This window comes from Hydra vulgaris, chromosome 13, assembly GCF_038396675.1.
Source record: "Hydra vulgaris chromosome 13, alternate assembly HydraT2T_AEP".
Lineage (NCBI taxonomy): Eukaryota > Metazoa > Cnidaria > Hydrozoa > Anthoathecata > Hydridae > Hydra > Hydra vulgaris.
In genome coordinates this window covers 21,982,048-21,995,511 of record NC_088932.1, presented here as the reverse complement: position 1 = coordinate 21,995,511, position 13,464 = coordinate 21,982,048, and the positions used below count along the sequence as shown (strand labels likewise).

Genomic DNA, 13,464 nt, shown 5'->3' with positions numbered 1-13,464 from the left:
GCTATTTTGCTCATCCTGAGAACATTCTTACTGGAGGAGTTACAGATGAAAATGTATCAATTCGTCAGTTTTCGTGTGACAAAATAATTGACGCACGAGCTACATCACAAAGTAGCAAGATACGTGTCTTTGATAAATCAAGCATCAAGCTTGATCCGGAAGCTTCATCATTCATAAAAATGATTGACTGGTCTGTTGCTATTGCAACACCACCACCGCTTTTATCAACTGTTTCTAATGATGATCTTGAACATTTCCAGTTTCACGTTGATGTCTTGAGTGGTATTCCATGCCATTTTTAGGCAGTTGAACGTACTATTAAAGACATCTCAGCAACAACTATGAAAGTTTTCGGGCACAAATCACGACATGGAATGATTTTGCAGTGTCGTAAATCTCGAGCAGAATTACTGAAAATTGACTCTAAATCTGACTTCTTGAGCCATAACAAATAGCAAATAACTGAAACAAATTGCTGTTATGTGTTGCCTACTACACTCTGACTATTTCTCCTTTAACAACTACTTGCATTTTTAAATTTAATGTAACAAGATGTCGAGTAATGGAATATAGCATTAAACCACGTGTATTTACATTATACGATTATACAGTAATTTTAATTCCCAAAGTTGCGGATCCAAGACACGCTTCAATTTTATTTCAAAAGGAGTTTTTTTCATAAGTAGACTGTAATGCAACATTTTAGTAATGTTTCACAGCCCCAACTTAACATTTACATCATAATGACCCACCCTAATATATATATATATATATATATATATATATATATATATATATATATATATATATATATATATATATATATATATATATATATATATAAGTATATATATATATATGGTTGGGGATAGTGCAAATCCCCGAAACTAGCATTGGCTACTATATTTGGATATTAATAATTTTAACAACAAATATCTATTGTTGACAATGCAAAAAACATGAATAATACTCTTTATACTAAAATGAAACCAAAATCTGTTGAAATAAAAAAAATTTTAAATTTTAAACTTTTCCAGTAAAAAAAATGTACTGCAGATACGCGGTATTATCCAATGCTAGTTACGCAGTTTTGCACTATCCCTGACGATATTTTTTTTTAACATCTTCCCTTCCAACAAGGTTGCAAGCAACCACTATTAGAGTTCGAAGTTACTGGAAGAGAAAGAATGAATTTTATAGAGCAAGATAACCATTAACAGACGACTTAAAGTATATTAAATTTTATGAATTAGGAAAACAAGATATAGGAAGCGAATTCCAGAAAACTGATATTTGAGGGAAAAAACTGGATGTTGTAGATATTACAAGAGGCTAGCGCCTCTTTAGAGCAGTGCCCATTGTAGTATTTATAGAAAACAGAAAGAGAAGCAACATTACAACGATATGATAATGGTTGGAGGTTGGCTGCAAAAATAGGTTTAACTATGTTTACAATGCGTTTTTGCGCCTTGTCTAAGAGAGAAAGGGCATCATTGGAAGATCCGGACCAGATATGGCAGCAGTATTCCATACAAAGACAGATCTGAGATTTATAATGATAAAGGATTGAATCTGTAGAAAGAAAGTGGCGAGCATAATAAAGAGATGCAACCTTAGCAGATGCTAATTTTGCAATCAATTTGATAAATGGTTTCCAAGAAAGATCGGAAGTAAGAGTTAATCCTAGAAGATAAAGGGTAAATGACTTATCAAGAACATTACCGTTCATAAATATTGGAAGATCTAGATTATTGCAATAACGATTAGCTGAAAAAAATTGAATTTTCTCCAAGTTAAAGTTCACCAGCCACTGTGAGCCCCATGCTGTAGCAGAAGTGAGATCCTTTTCAAGCTCAAATGCTCCCTCCAAGCAATCAGAATGTGTTGGCTTCTTATCAAGACAAGAATGAATGGTAATATCATTGGCGAACAATGCCACCTTAGATGTGAGAATATCTGGAAGATCATTAATGTAAATTAAAAAGAATATAAGGCCAAGGATAGAACCTCGAGGAAACCAGTGAAGTAACAGGGTACAAAGAAGAGTGTTGTCCATTGAGGTCGACTTTAATACTACGATTGGTAAGGAAGGATTCAATAATCTTAAAGATGTTACCTAATACACCGTAAGAAAAAAGTTTATGGTGATATCACTTTAGATACAGAAGCTGGGGTGATACAAATGTCAAGCAATGGATCAACCTGTTTTTATCGGCTATATCAGGTAGAATGCAACTAGTGGAATCAAAAGATGATAAAGATATTGATGAAAAGTTCTTAGCAAATAATTCAGCTTTGTATTTAGGTGAGGTGACAAAATATAACAGAGGTACATACAAGAGAGGTGGAACAACAGGTTCACCCTTATTATAGATAATGTTAAAATTTCTCCAGAAGTCATGAGAGCCTAATTTTTGAGATAAAATATGAGATTTCGTGACCTGAGAATAGCAGGCTTTGTTGTTAGACAAAACTTTTTACAATGGTTTCTAGCAATTGTAAACAGGTGTCTGTTTTCTGGAATTGAATTACTGATAAAATTGTTTTACTGATAGATATGAAAGTAATGGTTACAATTTAAAATTGCAGTGCTCAATGTGGTGAAAACCATGGAGAAGAGTGGGGCTTGACTTGGAATTGTTGAGAAGGAATCTCGACAAATGCACTGACTAGGATCAGAAACAAGACATTAGTTGATTTAAGAATGTAATTGATTCAGATTGTCTGGAAAACAAGTTGGAGAACGCTTTGAAAAAAACTGTAAACTGGAAAATTAAAAAAACTGTAAACTGGAAAATTGGCTTTTTGAGTTAGATAAGATTGAGAAAGGCAAAAGTTGCGGGCCTTAATGGCTGCAGAGTCGCTGACACTAGAGCCAAGCCATTCAGTGTGATGAGCATTAAAGTCACTAACAATAACAATATTGGCTGATAGATAAAGAGAAAGGGCTTGGTCAGTTTGATCAGAAATAACATAGAAAAGAGTGCAGTCTTGAGATGAAGGAGATTGATATAAAACAAAGAGAAAGGCAATAGAGTGAAGTGGTGCTAAACGAAAGCACATAAAAGAATAGTCAAATATACAAATGGGTGAATTCTTACGAATGTAAATGACCAGGCCAAGCATGTGACTATTGAAGTCTTTACGAATTTAAGATCACAAGATGAGACAGTCAAACTCAAATTAGTCTCACAAAGAGCAAGTAGGTCAGGTGAACTACAAGAGATAAGACTCAACAGAAGAAAAGTTACTTTGAAGGCCACAAATATTAGTGAATTATAGATTTAGAGAACTTGGTAATGGCGATGGTTTTTTGAGTTTTATAGTTTTTGGTACTTTATTCATTTTTTAAATTTGTTAAAGAACTTGTCTCAAAGCATAGATAGTACTCAGCACACTATTTAATAGTCCAAGTGATTGCCTCATTACTATTAATAAATAAAACCGAGTTTTAGAGCTGCACTCACATTAGGAGATAATAGAATGAGTTGCCTAGTCATAAAAACAGAGACACAAGAAAAACCCATGCATTGAGTCAAGAAATCCAGCATTCAACCTAAATAGGAAACAATGTAATAGAAATACATCTGTGCCAGCCTAATAGATGAAGAAGGGGTATGTATGCGTGTATGTATGTATGTATGTATGTATGTATGTATGTATGTATGTATGTATGTATGTATGTATGTATGTATGTATGTATCAAGGGTTCAATTAAGCGATCGCAATTAGTTATATCTGGAAAAATATCTTTTTTTTTTACCCCTTTAAAACTTTGTTTTCAAAGGGTAAATTAACTTAAATTTGTTAACAAAAAAGTTATAAAAAACAAAACAAATTAATAAACTTACAGCTACAAAAGGAATAACACTCTAGTCACTAACTGCATTATAAAAGTAATAATACTATAATAGTGTTATTACTTTTATTATGCATTTAAACTTATATAGTTCATTCTTTGTTCAAACAAGATAATCCAAAATTTTGTAAAAAAGCGTCTAGAAATAATAAAGAAGATATCCAAATATTAAAAATTTTAGGTATTTAAACTAGTATGTACTTTATAAAAAGTTTATCATTTTGAAAAATATTAGTATTGGTCTGTAAAAACGCGCTCAAGCTTTAATCAACTAGTTAAAAGTTTTTACTTTTAACTACTTGATTTCACTTTTAACTAGTTGATTTTAAAACTATACAACTTTTGTAGTCGTAAGTTTTTTGTTTTGTTTTTATAACTTATTTGCTAACAAATTTAAGCTAGTTTGCTCCATTAAAGCAAAGGTCACGGTTTTGCATAAACTAAAATTTTGAAGACCAGATATTTTTCCAGATATCTCAAATCACAATTCCTTAATTCAACCCTTGTGTATGTATGTATGTATGTATGTATGTATGTATGTATGTATGTATGTATGTATGTATGTATGTATGTATGTATGTATGTATGTATGTATGTATGTATGTATGTATGTATGTATGTAATGTATGTATGTATGTATGTATGTATGTATGTATGTATGTATGTATGTATGTATGTATGTATGTATGTATGTTTGTATATACACAAATAGTTTTGGCCATATAAGATCCCACAGTCTAAATGTGTTGCACCTTTTAATATGCTCAAGACAACTGTTCATGATATCATCTAACACATCAAGTCAACAGGCAGCATCAACCCAAGAAAATCCTGATTACGATCAATATTTTCCACTCTAACAACCTACAACATGATACACTGTTAGGGTATGAAGGACATACAGATTTTAATCTCACTAACTCTTACTCAACCGCTTCTTTGTGTAAATGTCAGTGTCCACACTGTCAAAGACACCTCGCCAAGGACTTAAATCTTTGATCGTATAGCGCTGTATTAAAAAATTATTTTTCATTGACTCAAATTTTACAAAGAATATGAGGATTTGAATGTTAAAATGTGGTGACATGTTATGTTCTCAGAGGAAACGCAAGTTAGGAAGTTTGCTGTACAGTTTCAATTTTTGCCAGCCACCAAACTCATGCTTCCTTAATACCCTGCATTTTCTGTTTAGAAATCAGTCATGATTTAAGATGCAATCACTTACAGGGATTATGCTGGTCTACGCTTTACACACCAAGATGAGATTCATGCAAGATATCATTCCAGAAATTTTTAAAAACTTATCATCAGGCAAAAACTGGCAGGAAAATATAATTAATGACTTTGTCTCTTGGTTTAGCCTAATCACCCGATTTAAAAATCATATAAAACTGTTAAGTGAAATTATAAGCAAAAGTTTTTAAGCAGAACCCAACCTCATTAGTAAATTTGAGAAAAGTCTTTAACATTATAAACAATTTGTTTATACTATTTTAGTTTTATAATAATTATCATTAATTATCATCAATTATTATTATAAAAATTATTGTTAAATATTAAATATCATTATTGAGAATTTAAAATTTATTTGTTTAATATGATTTCTGAAATTTGATTACTTTTAAATATTCAGGTGCTCGCACAAAGCTTGCTGTCCAGGCATCCTATCAAAAAGCCAGAGGTCAAACAAAATCTGCAAAGTATCCACAGGTTGAGCAAAATCTTGCGGATGTCTTTTTAAAAGCTGGTGCTGACTTGAATGATGAGCTGCCATATTGTAAGGACTGTGAAATTTTAATTTTTTTTATAATTCGTAGTTATTTGAGTTTTTCTATTTTTTGTTTAAAAATTATTTAAATTTGAAATTAATTTGTTTACATTTAACAACATTAATTTTTTTACTTTTAACAACATTAATTTGTTTACATTTAATGACCAAGCTTTTGTGACATATTGATATGCTTCTAATAAGCTAACTGGCATGTGTTCTGAAAAATGTTTTATTGTAAAAATGTTTAAACATGGTTTTACAAAAATAGTATTCCTTAACACAAGATACAATTAAGAGACATTGTTTTTGGTGATTAAGCTAATTTATTGCAGTTTTAACTCTATTTTATTTGAGCATAACAAATCCTTATGTAACTGCTACCTTAAATATGTTTTATAATGTGGCTGCAATTTTAGATATGTCATTATTTCATTCAGACTTGAAAAACAATTTAATAAAAACATTTTTTTTGGCATATTTGATTCCAAAGAAAAATAAATATGTTTTTAACTCATCACAAAACTTTATTAAGCAATGTTTGGTTTCTATAATTTGTTTGCCCCCATAAAATATTACCAAGAACTGATATGTTAGTTGCACAGCAACAAAAAATTCAACAATAACTGCAAGATCTGCCACACTCTTTGTTGTTTTTTGGAGTCAAGTTTCTGAAATTTACTTTCATCAAGCCACGAGTTCCAAAATGCCTAACCCTTGTTAACATGCATTTTGGAAAATTAAAAGAATTTAAAAAAATATCTAACTAATTAAGTTACACAGTTATTTTTGATAAAATACTTGTGTAAAAAGTGTTAAGTTTGATCCCCACCACATCCCTGGTGAACAGCTTTTCTCTTTGTGCAACATTTATCTGAATAAGAGGGATGAAGGTGCTTCTAACATCAATAGAAAAAGAAAGGGGAGTGTGAACACAGTAACAAAAAAGTGTTTTTAGACAGTTATTTAAAAAAAGTTCATGTTACTTAATATTGTTGTGTACACTAGGACCAGTGTTTAGGTTGTCATTTTAGTGTAGTCAAATAAGTAGTTATGTGTATTTTTCAGTTTCCATCAGTGTTAATAAAGCATACTATTTGGTTGAACAGATAATACAAAATATTTATATATATAATTAAAACTTATATATATGTATTTATATAATGAAAATAAATATTTATATAATAAAAACAACTATTAAAATAATAAAAACAACTATTCGTGAAATAAATTCACCAAAAAATTAGCATTAATCCTATGTTTTAGGGAAAAATAAGGGTATGGTTACATAAGGGTAATGTTATAAAAAATGTCAAATTCTCAATTTGTCTGTGTTTATTTTTATATCATAGTGGTTTATTTGTTATTCTTGCAGCTCAATCACTAATGGCTTGTGGTAACACATTTACTCAAATTGCTGAAATTAAAGATTCATTGGTTAGTTACATTTGTAAATGTATATATTGTTGTATAAATGTATATAAGTTTATAATCAATTTTGTTATGTTTACAAATATTTTAACAATACTTCTGAATTGCCACCTTGCAAAGCAAAACACAACACCCAAACTTACCACAACGCAATGGCATCAATACAATGTCAAAATGCAACCAGTCAACATAACTCAAACTTACTACAATGCTATCACATCAATACAATGCCATATAGCAACCAGTCAACAACACTCAATATGACTTCAATGACACAGTATAACATCACCACCATACTAAAACTTTGATAGCTGTTTTTTAAAATATTTTTCAAAATTATAAGTTTCCCTTTTTTTGCTTTGTAAGGTTGTATCTTTAAAGCCAGAAACTCAAATTCTTATAAACAAAGCTCCTTCTCAAAGAAACAAGTCGATAGCTTTACCAACTGTTATGTAGTAGGATTTGATTGCAGGATATAATAAAACTTTTTTTGGTAATTGTTTTTGTTATTTATTTTGTTTCTGTTTTTTCCAGGAGTTTAGTGTAAAACAAAATTTTTTGGATCCTCTTTACCAACTGCAGCAAAAAGATTTAAAGGAAATAAATGTATGCTTTTTTTTGTTGTTGACGTTTTTTTTATTGTTGACATTGACAACTTGTCTTTAATATATACATTTATATTTAATAACAATTAATGTTTTTGTTATCCTATCAGCATCATCGCAAAAAGTTAGAAAGTCGTCGTTTGGATTTTGATTATAAAAAGAGTAAAGGAGCCAAAGGTTATTACTTTTCATTTTATTTACATGTTTTACAAATCTCATTTTTGTTGGTTATAAATTTGAATTTTGTTTTAAATTTTTTTAGTCTCAGTATTTTTTAATTTGTTTATTTTTTAATTTTGATTAATTTGATTTTTTTTTCAATTCTTTTATTATTTTTATTTTTTTTACTTTTAATTGTAATGTTTACATTTTTGAATTAAAAAAAATTAATGGGCATAATTCTTGGTAGTAATTGTTGTTTAAAAAACGAAATGGTTAAAAATTAATTGGTAATTTAAAAAGTAATTTAAAAAAATTGTTAACAGTATAATACTACAAAATATTGTATAAGTAAAATTACATAAAGTCATGTAAGTAATAAAGTTAAGTTATGAGTTATGATTTTTTTAAGTTCAGTATTTATTTAAAAAAAATATTTATTTTTATTTTTTAATTTAATTTTTCTTACTGTATAAGAAAAACTACAACAAATTATTAAATTAAATAAAAATAAATATTTTTTTTAAATAAATACTGAACTTAAAAAAATCATAACTCATAACTTATCTTTATAACTTTTATGATTGGTCCAATGTACTTTAAAACAACATGGTCATTCACTATTAATGTTTTATTTAATTTAAATAAAAAGTTCGTTTTAATGAAAATTTATTATAAATAAAAACTTTAAGTTTTAATTGTAGAAAGAATTTAGATGATTTAAACTTGCATTAAAAGAAAAAATATATAGTTCTGTATATAATTACTTACATATGGTGGATTATAATGTTGTTTTGTAAGAAAGCCATCCAATGATGTAAGAGTATGGAGTTCATAACTGCAATGGTGATGTATGTTCAACAATAAAAAATTATGCACTAAAACAATGCATTAGGCCCATTCCATCCATTAATGAAGTTGATTTTTAACTATTCCCATATAAATTTTTTTTTAAATATTTAAAAGGATCCCCAAGAGCTGAAACAATTTATGTCCATATCTTAATTATTCCTTAAAAAATAATTACTTATCAATAATTATTAGCTAAAAAAATTCATCATTTTTAATGCCTTTTTTTTCTTTCAAATGTAAGTTTTTGCTTTTTCATTTTTTTTTTAAATACTGGTCTAATTAATGAATTTTTCTAGAAAATAAGGTCATTACAAAAAGTTCTTCAAATAACTTAAAATCGGGTTGTAAACATTGTTATATTTAGATTTTCTCTTTTGCAGTTAAATTTTATGTAGAAGATTGACTTAATATATAACCTTTTATAAAATGTATAATAACAAATAGAAATAATCAATAAGAAATGCTTTGAAAATCTAATTTATATTTATTTTATTTTAAAAACAAAATTAATATTAGCGCTATAAATATAGAACATGTAAATTGAAAAATTATTAAATTTTTATTTTTTTGAGTTAAGTAAAAAGTAGTGCTAATAAGTTTGATTTCACCGTAAATGAAATACTTTAATGACAATAAAAATAAATCAAAGTAGAAGTTTCTTTGTTTAATTAAGTCTACAGTTGAACTAAAGTTCTTAATGTAGCGCAAAGGTTTTTTTTATAAAAGGGAAAACCCAATCTAACTGTGTAATTGTGTAAAGCGTTCAAAAAACTTTGCTGTAAGTACATTTATACTGAAACCAGATATTTTTACAATAGAAAAAACTATGCTGATTCATAACTTTAATATTAACCTCTCAAGTATAATGGCAAAACAACAAACGTTTTTTGTTAATACCTCAATAAATAATTTATAATTTTGATAAACTCCAAATTTATTTTCTAATGTTTATTTACAAAATAACCATAACTTGTCACACTTTTTTTTGGAATCCCTTTAAGTTTCCTATGGAATTAATTTTTATTATTGCTAATTGTCCACAACCTCATTAACAGGTGGCTTTTTTTGCAAATAAATTGAAAGCATAATTTATGTAGTTTGCATTTCACATTTATTTTATTTCAGCTATATTAATGTATTCATTTGGTGTATAATACAGAATGTCAACAAAAATATACTGATCTGACAATCTTGTCAGAAAGTTTGATCATTTGTGGTTATCGTGTCGATCATGTTGATCATTGAATTAGGTGTTATTCAAAATCTTATAAATAGTAAAAAGTATTTGTTTTTGTGATGCTTTTAAAATGTACTGTTTGCAATTGTACATTTTCTTGTTGTTCATTCAAGTTTTCATCAAACTTTTGCATTTTACAAATACAGTCATTAATTCGAAATGTTGTGTAGAAAGTTTTTTTTTTTGCAAACAAATAATTTTCACTCCAAAGTATAATGATGTCAACAAAATAAATCATCAACTTTAATTGAAGCTACTTGGTAAAGTTGTCAAGTACAAATTTATTGAGATAGTGAGAGATGAGGAACAAGCTGTTAACTATTCAATTGATTTCCTTAACTCTTTAGACCCTTCTAGAATGTCACCACACATCTTATATTTAAAAATTGGTTCATTGTTGATGCTCATCCATAACATAGATCCACCAAAATTTTGCAACACAACAAGGCATGCTGTTTAAAATTAAATTTGAATTTTATCAAAGCTACAGTCTACAACAGAAAATGTAAATGGGAAGGTGTACCGATACCATGAATTCTATTTTAAGCAAATTGTCTTTCAATTTGAAGATATTACAGTTTTCAAAGCGTCTGCTTTTCAATAACCATCAATAAAACTTAAGGCCATAAGTTGACTGCAATACCTTACTAATTGCAATATTTTTTGATTTTGCAAAAACATTTGACCATGCTGACCACATTATCATACATAAACTTAAGGCCAACCTGCCCTTATGATTATCATCTTAGATTTCAAAGTGGCTTTCAAGCTGTAAACAACAAGTCATATTCAACAACAAGTCATATTCAACAACAAGTCTACTGAAATAATGTGTTATCAGAATGGAAAGATGTGTTACCAGAATGAAAAGATGTGTTATCAGAATGAAAAGATGTGTTATCAGAATAAAAAGATATGTTATCAGAATGAAAAGATGTGTTATCAGGATTGATACAACCAAGCGTTCTTAGCCCAATCAATTTTAATATATGTAATAGAAATAAACAAATACCTCCCAAAAAGGTGCTTGTCTGAATTGTGTTGTTGGTAAGGGTGACATAAGGGTGTAATGTTGCTTGTATATCCTGATCGATAATTGTCATTGTTATAGTTTTTCAATAAAAAATATTCAGTCATGGTATGCAAAACAGGTTAGTGACTGGTAGGGCATCTGGTTGTAAATATTGCATTAACTCTTCCATTAAATTTTGTTTGTTTTCCCATACTATAGTTTTAAATTTTTAATATGTAATTTGTTCATTGCATATTTATATTATGTTAATTTAACCATTCTTGTTTATACCTAACTTTTTGTTTCTTTATAAATAATTATAAATTTTCTTTTTCTTTATGTTCATCTCAATGCTGATAGGAGGTATTATTTTTGAATTTTTGTCATTCTTATTATTGAAATATTAATATTTAAATGTTTGATACTTTTATTTGAGTTCTTAAAAGCCTATCATTTTTTTTTATTTACTGAAAATAGTTTCTACTTTAGTATACACAATTTAAATACAGTTATATCAATTAAAACATTTTGTAATTTATCAAAAAATATTTACAAGTTTTACTTTGCAACATTAGTAAGAGATATTTTAGAAAGGTGTTTAAAGATGAAAGCCTGTTCTAAAATCTAAACTCTTCTTCATAAAACTAAAAACTAAAATCTTCTTCAGAGCCTATAAAAAACTGTTTTTGAAAATCTTGTTATAATTTACGAATTTCTTATTACAGTTCCTGAGGAAGAACTAAACATAGCTGAAGAAAAATTCACAGAATCAAAAGAGTTGTGTTACAACAGTATGATGAATTTCATTGACAGCGATGTAATAATTTATAACATTAAATACATTTTTTATAATAAATATACTTTTTTAAATTAAAACACTACTTATAGCAAATATTAATATATAAATATTTGTAATTGTTTTTCTTATATTAATTCTTTATTTGTTTTTTATTTTATTTTTTAATAAAACTTTTTTAATTAATAACGTGTTAAATATTTTTAATAAATAAATTAGATAGTTAGAATTATTATAAAATAGTTATTTATTTGAATAACTATTTTATAATAGGTTGAACATATTGGTCAAATATATGCTTTTTAATAATAGGTTGAGCATATTGGTCAAATACATGCTTTTGCAGAGGCTGTTCGCGACTATCACCATCAATGTGCTGATCTAATGGATGCTTTAGTTAAAAAACTTGCAGAAAAGTTAGTTCTTTATTTGATCCTTAAAGTGTTCTTTAATGTATTATAATATATCATATGCATTATTTATTATATTCTACTATCAGTTTACTAGTGTTTTTCTTCATTCCTTTCAGGCCTTGTTATGAGATTTTATTGCATAACAAAATCACATAACTCTAATAAATGTAACTTTAACACAGCTTTGATATTTACATCATTAAAATTTAAATTGGGTCATTAGCGTATTTCAAATTACTAACTTTCAATTTAATTTAATTTTAAACTGCGTTTAAAATTAATTTAAAATTGTTTAAACTAATATGACAAAAATTTTTGATGAAATCTAAGTTTTGTATTTGATAAATATTATATTTCTTTACAATTTATTTCTAAAAGCAATTTATTTTCCGATAAGATATTCATAAACAAAATTTATGTTCATAAATAAATTACATCAAAAGAACTTTATAGGATATTGAATTAATTAGAAACAAAAATTTTTAAATACATTCGCAAAAAAATTCTCTTAAACAAAAACATTTTTCATTTTTTTTTAAAGAAAAAATAAAGTTTTTTTATTTGTTTTCACATATTAAGTCTTTTATTAAAAAAAAATTATATAAAGTAATCAGTTTCTTTAAAAAAAAAAATTATATAAAGTAGTCAGTTTCTTTTAAAAAAAGTTATATAAAGTAATCAGTTTCTTTAAAAAAAGTTCACAGTTGCTGTTAAATGCTTTTTTTTCTGACTTGATATTTACTGAATGTCACAAAAACAATATCAAAAGATGATTTAAATATTCATAAATAAAAAAGTTTTGCGTAATGTAAAACTGTTGAATGCGAATGCAAATTGTCATATCATACATAAAATGTGAGCAGCGTAAACAGATTTAAAAAAAAAATTGTTTGACAATGAAAAAATATTGGTAACAAATTCCAGGTACCTCTCTGACCATATGTTCCTAAAATTTACTGGAATGAGCTCACAATTTTTTATATTTTTTAAATTTTGTTAAAATTTTATTTTCTGTACCTGTTTATAGTTTATCAGAGGCAGCGAGTCGCCCAAAAGAGGATCGTGTCTTTATTTCTCGTCCTAAATTTGATGATAGTGGTAGCTTAAATGCATATGATATTGTTGAAAAGAGTTCACCTCTCCCAACACCTACTCCCCCGCAAAGGTCTGCACCAACTGCACCAAATCAGAAGTCTAAGATGCCATGCTGTCGAGCTATGTATGATTTTGAACCAGGTGACTTTATGTTTTTATTGCTATTTATATTTATTATATATAAGTGGGCAGTGTTAAGTAAAAAGCACTTTTAATATATACATGTATATATATATA

At 27.5% G+C, this 13,464-nt stretch overlaps 1 protein-coding gene across 1 annotated transcript in view; it reads left to right on the top strand.

Annotated features, from left to right (window-relative positions):
- The window catches only part of LOC100202483 (endophilin-A3), a 51,215-nt gene that overhangs the window by 33,788 nt on the left and 3,963 nt on the right, over positions 1-13,464 (top strand). Inside the window, exons 5-11 of the mRNA XM_065816732.1 lie at positions 5,493-5,636; positions 7,003-7,064; positions 7,593-7,664; positions 7,774-7,840; positions 11,649-11,740; positions 12,032-12,135; positions 13,160-13,368. Coding sequence (XP_065672804.1) covers positions 5,493-5,636; positions 7,003-7,064; positions 7,593-7,664; positions 7,774-7,840; positions 11,649-11,740; positions 12,032-12,135; positions 13,160-13,368 — 750 coding nt within the window. The remainder of the gene's footprint in view (positions 1-5,492; positions 5,637-7,002; positions 7,065-7,592; positions 7,665-7,773; positions 7,841-11,648; positions 11,741-12,031; positions 12,136-13,159; positions 13,369-13,464) is intronic.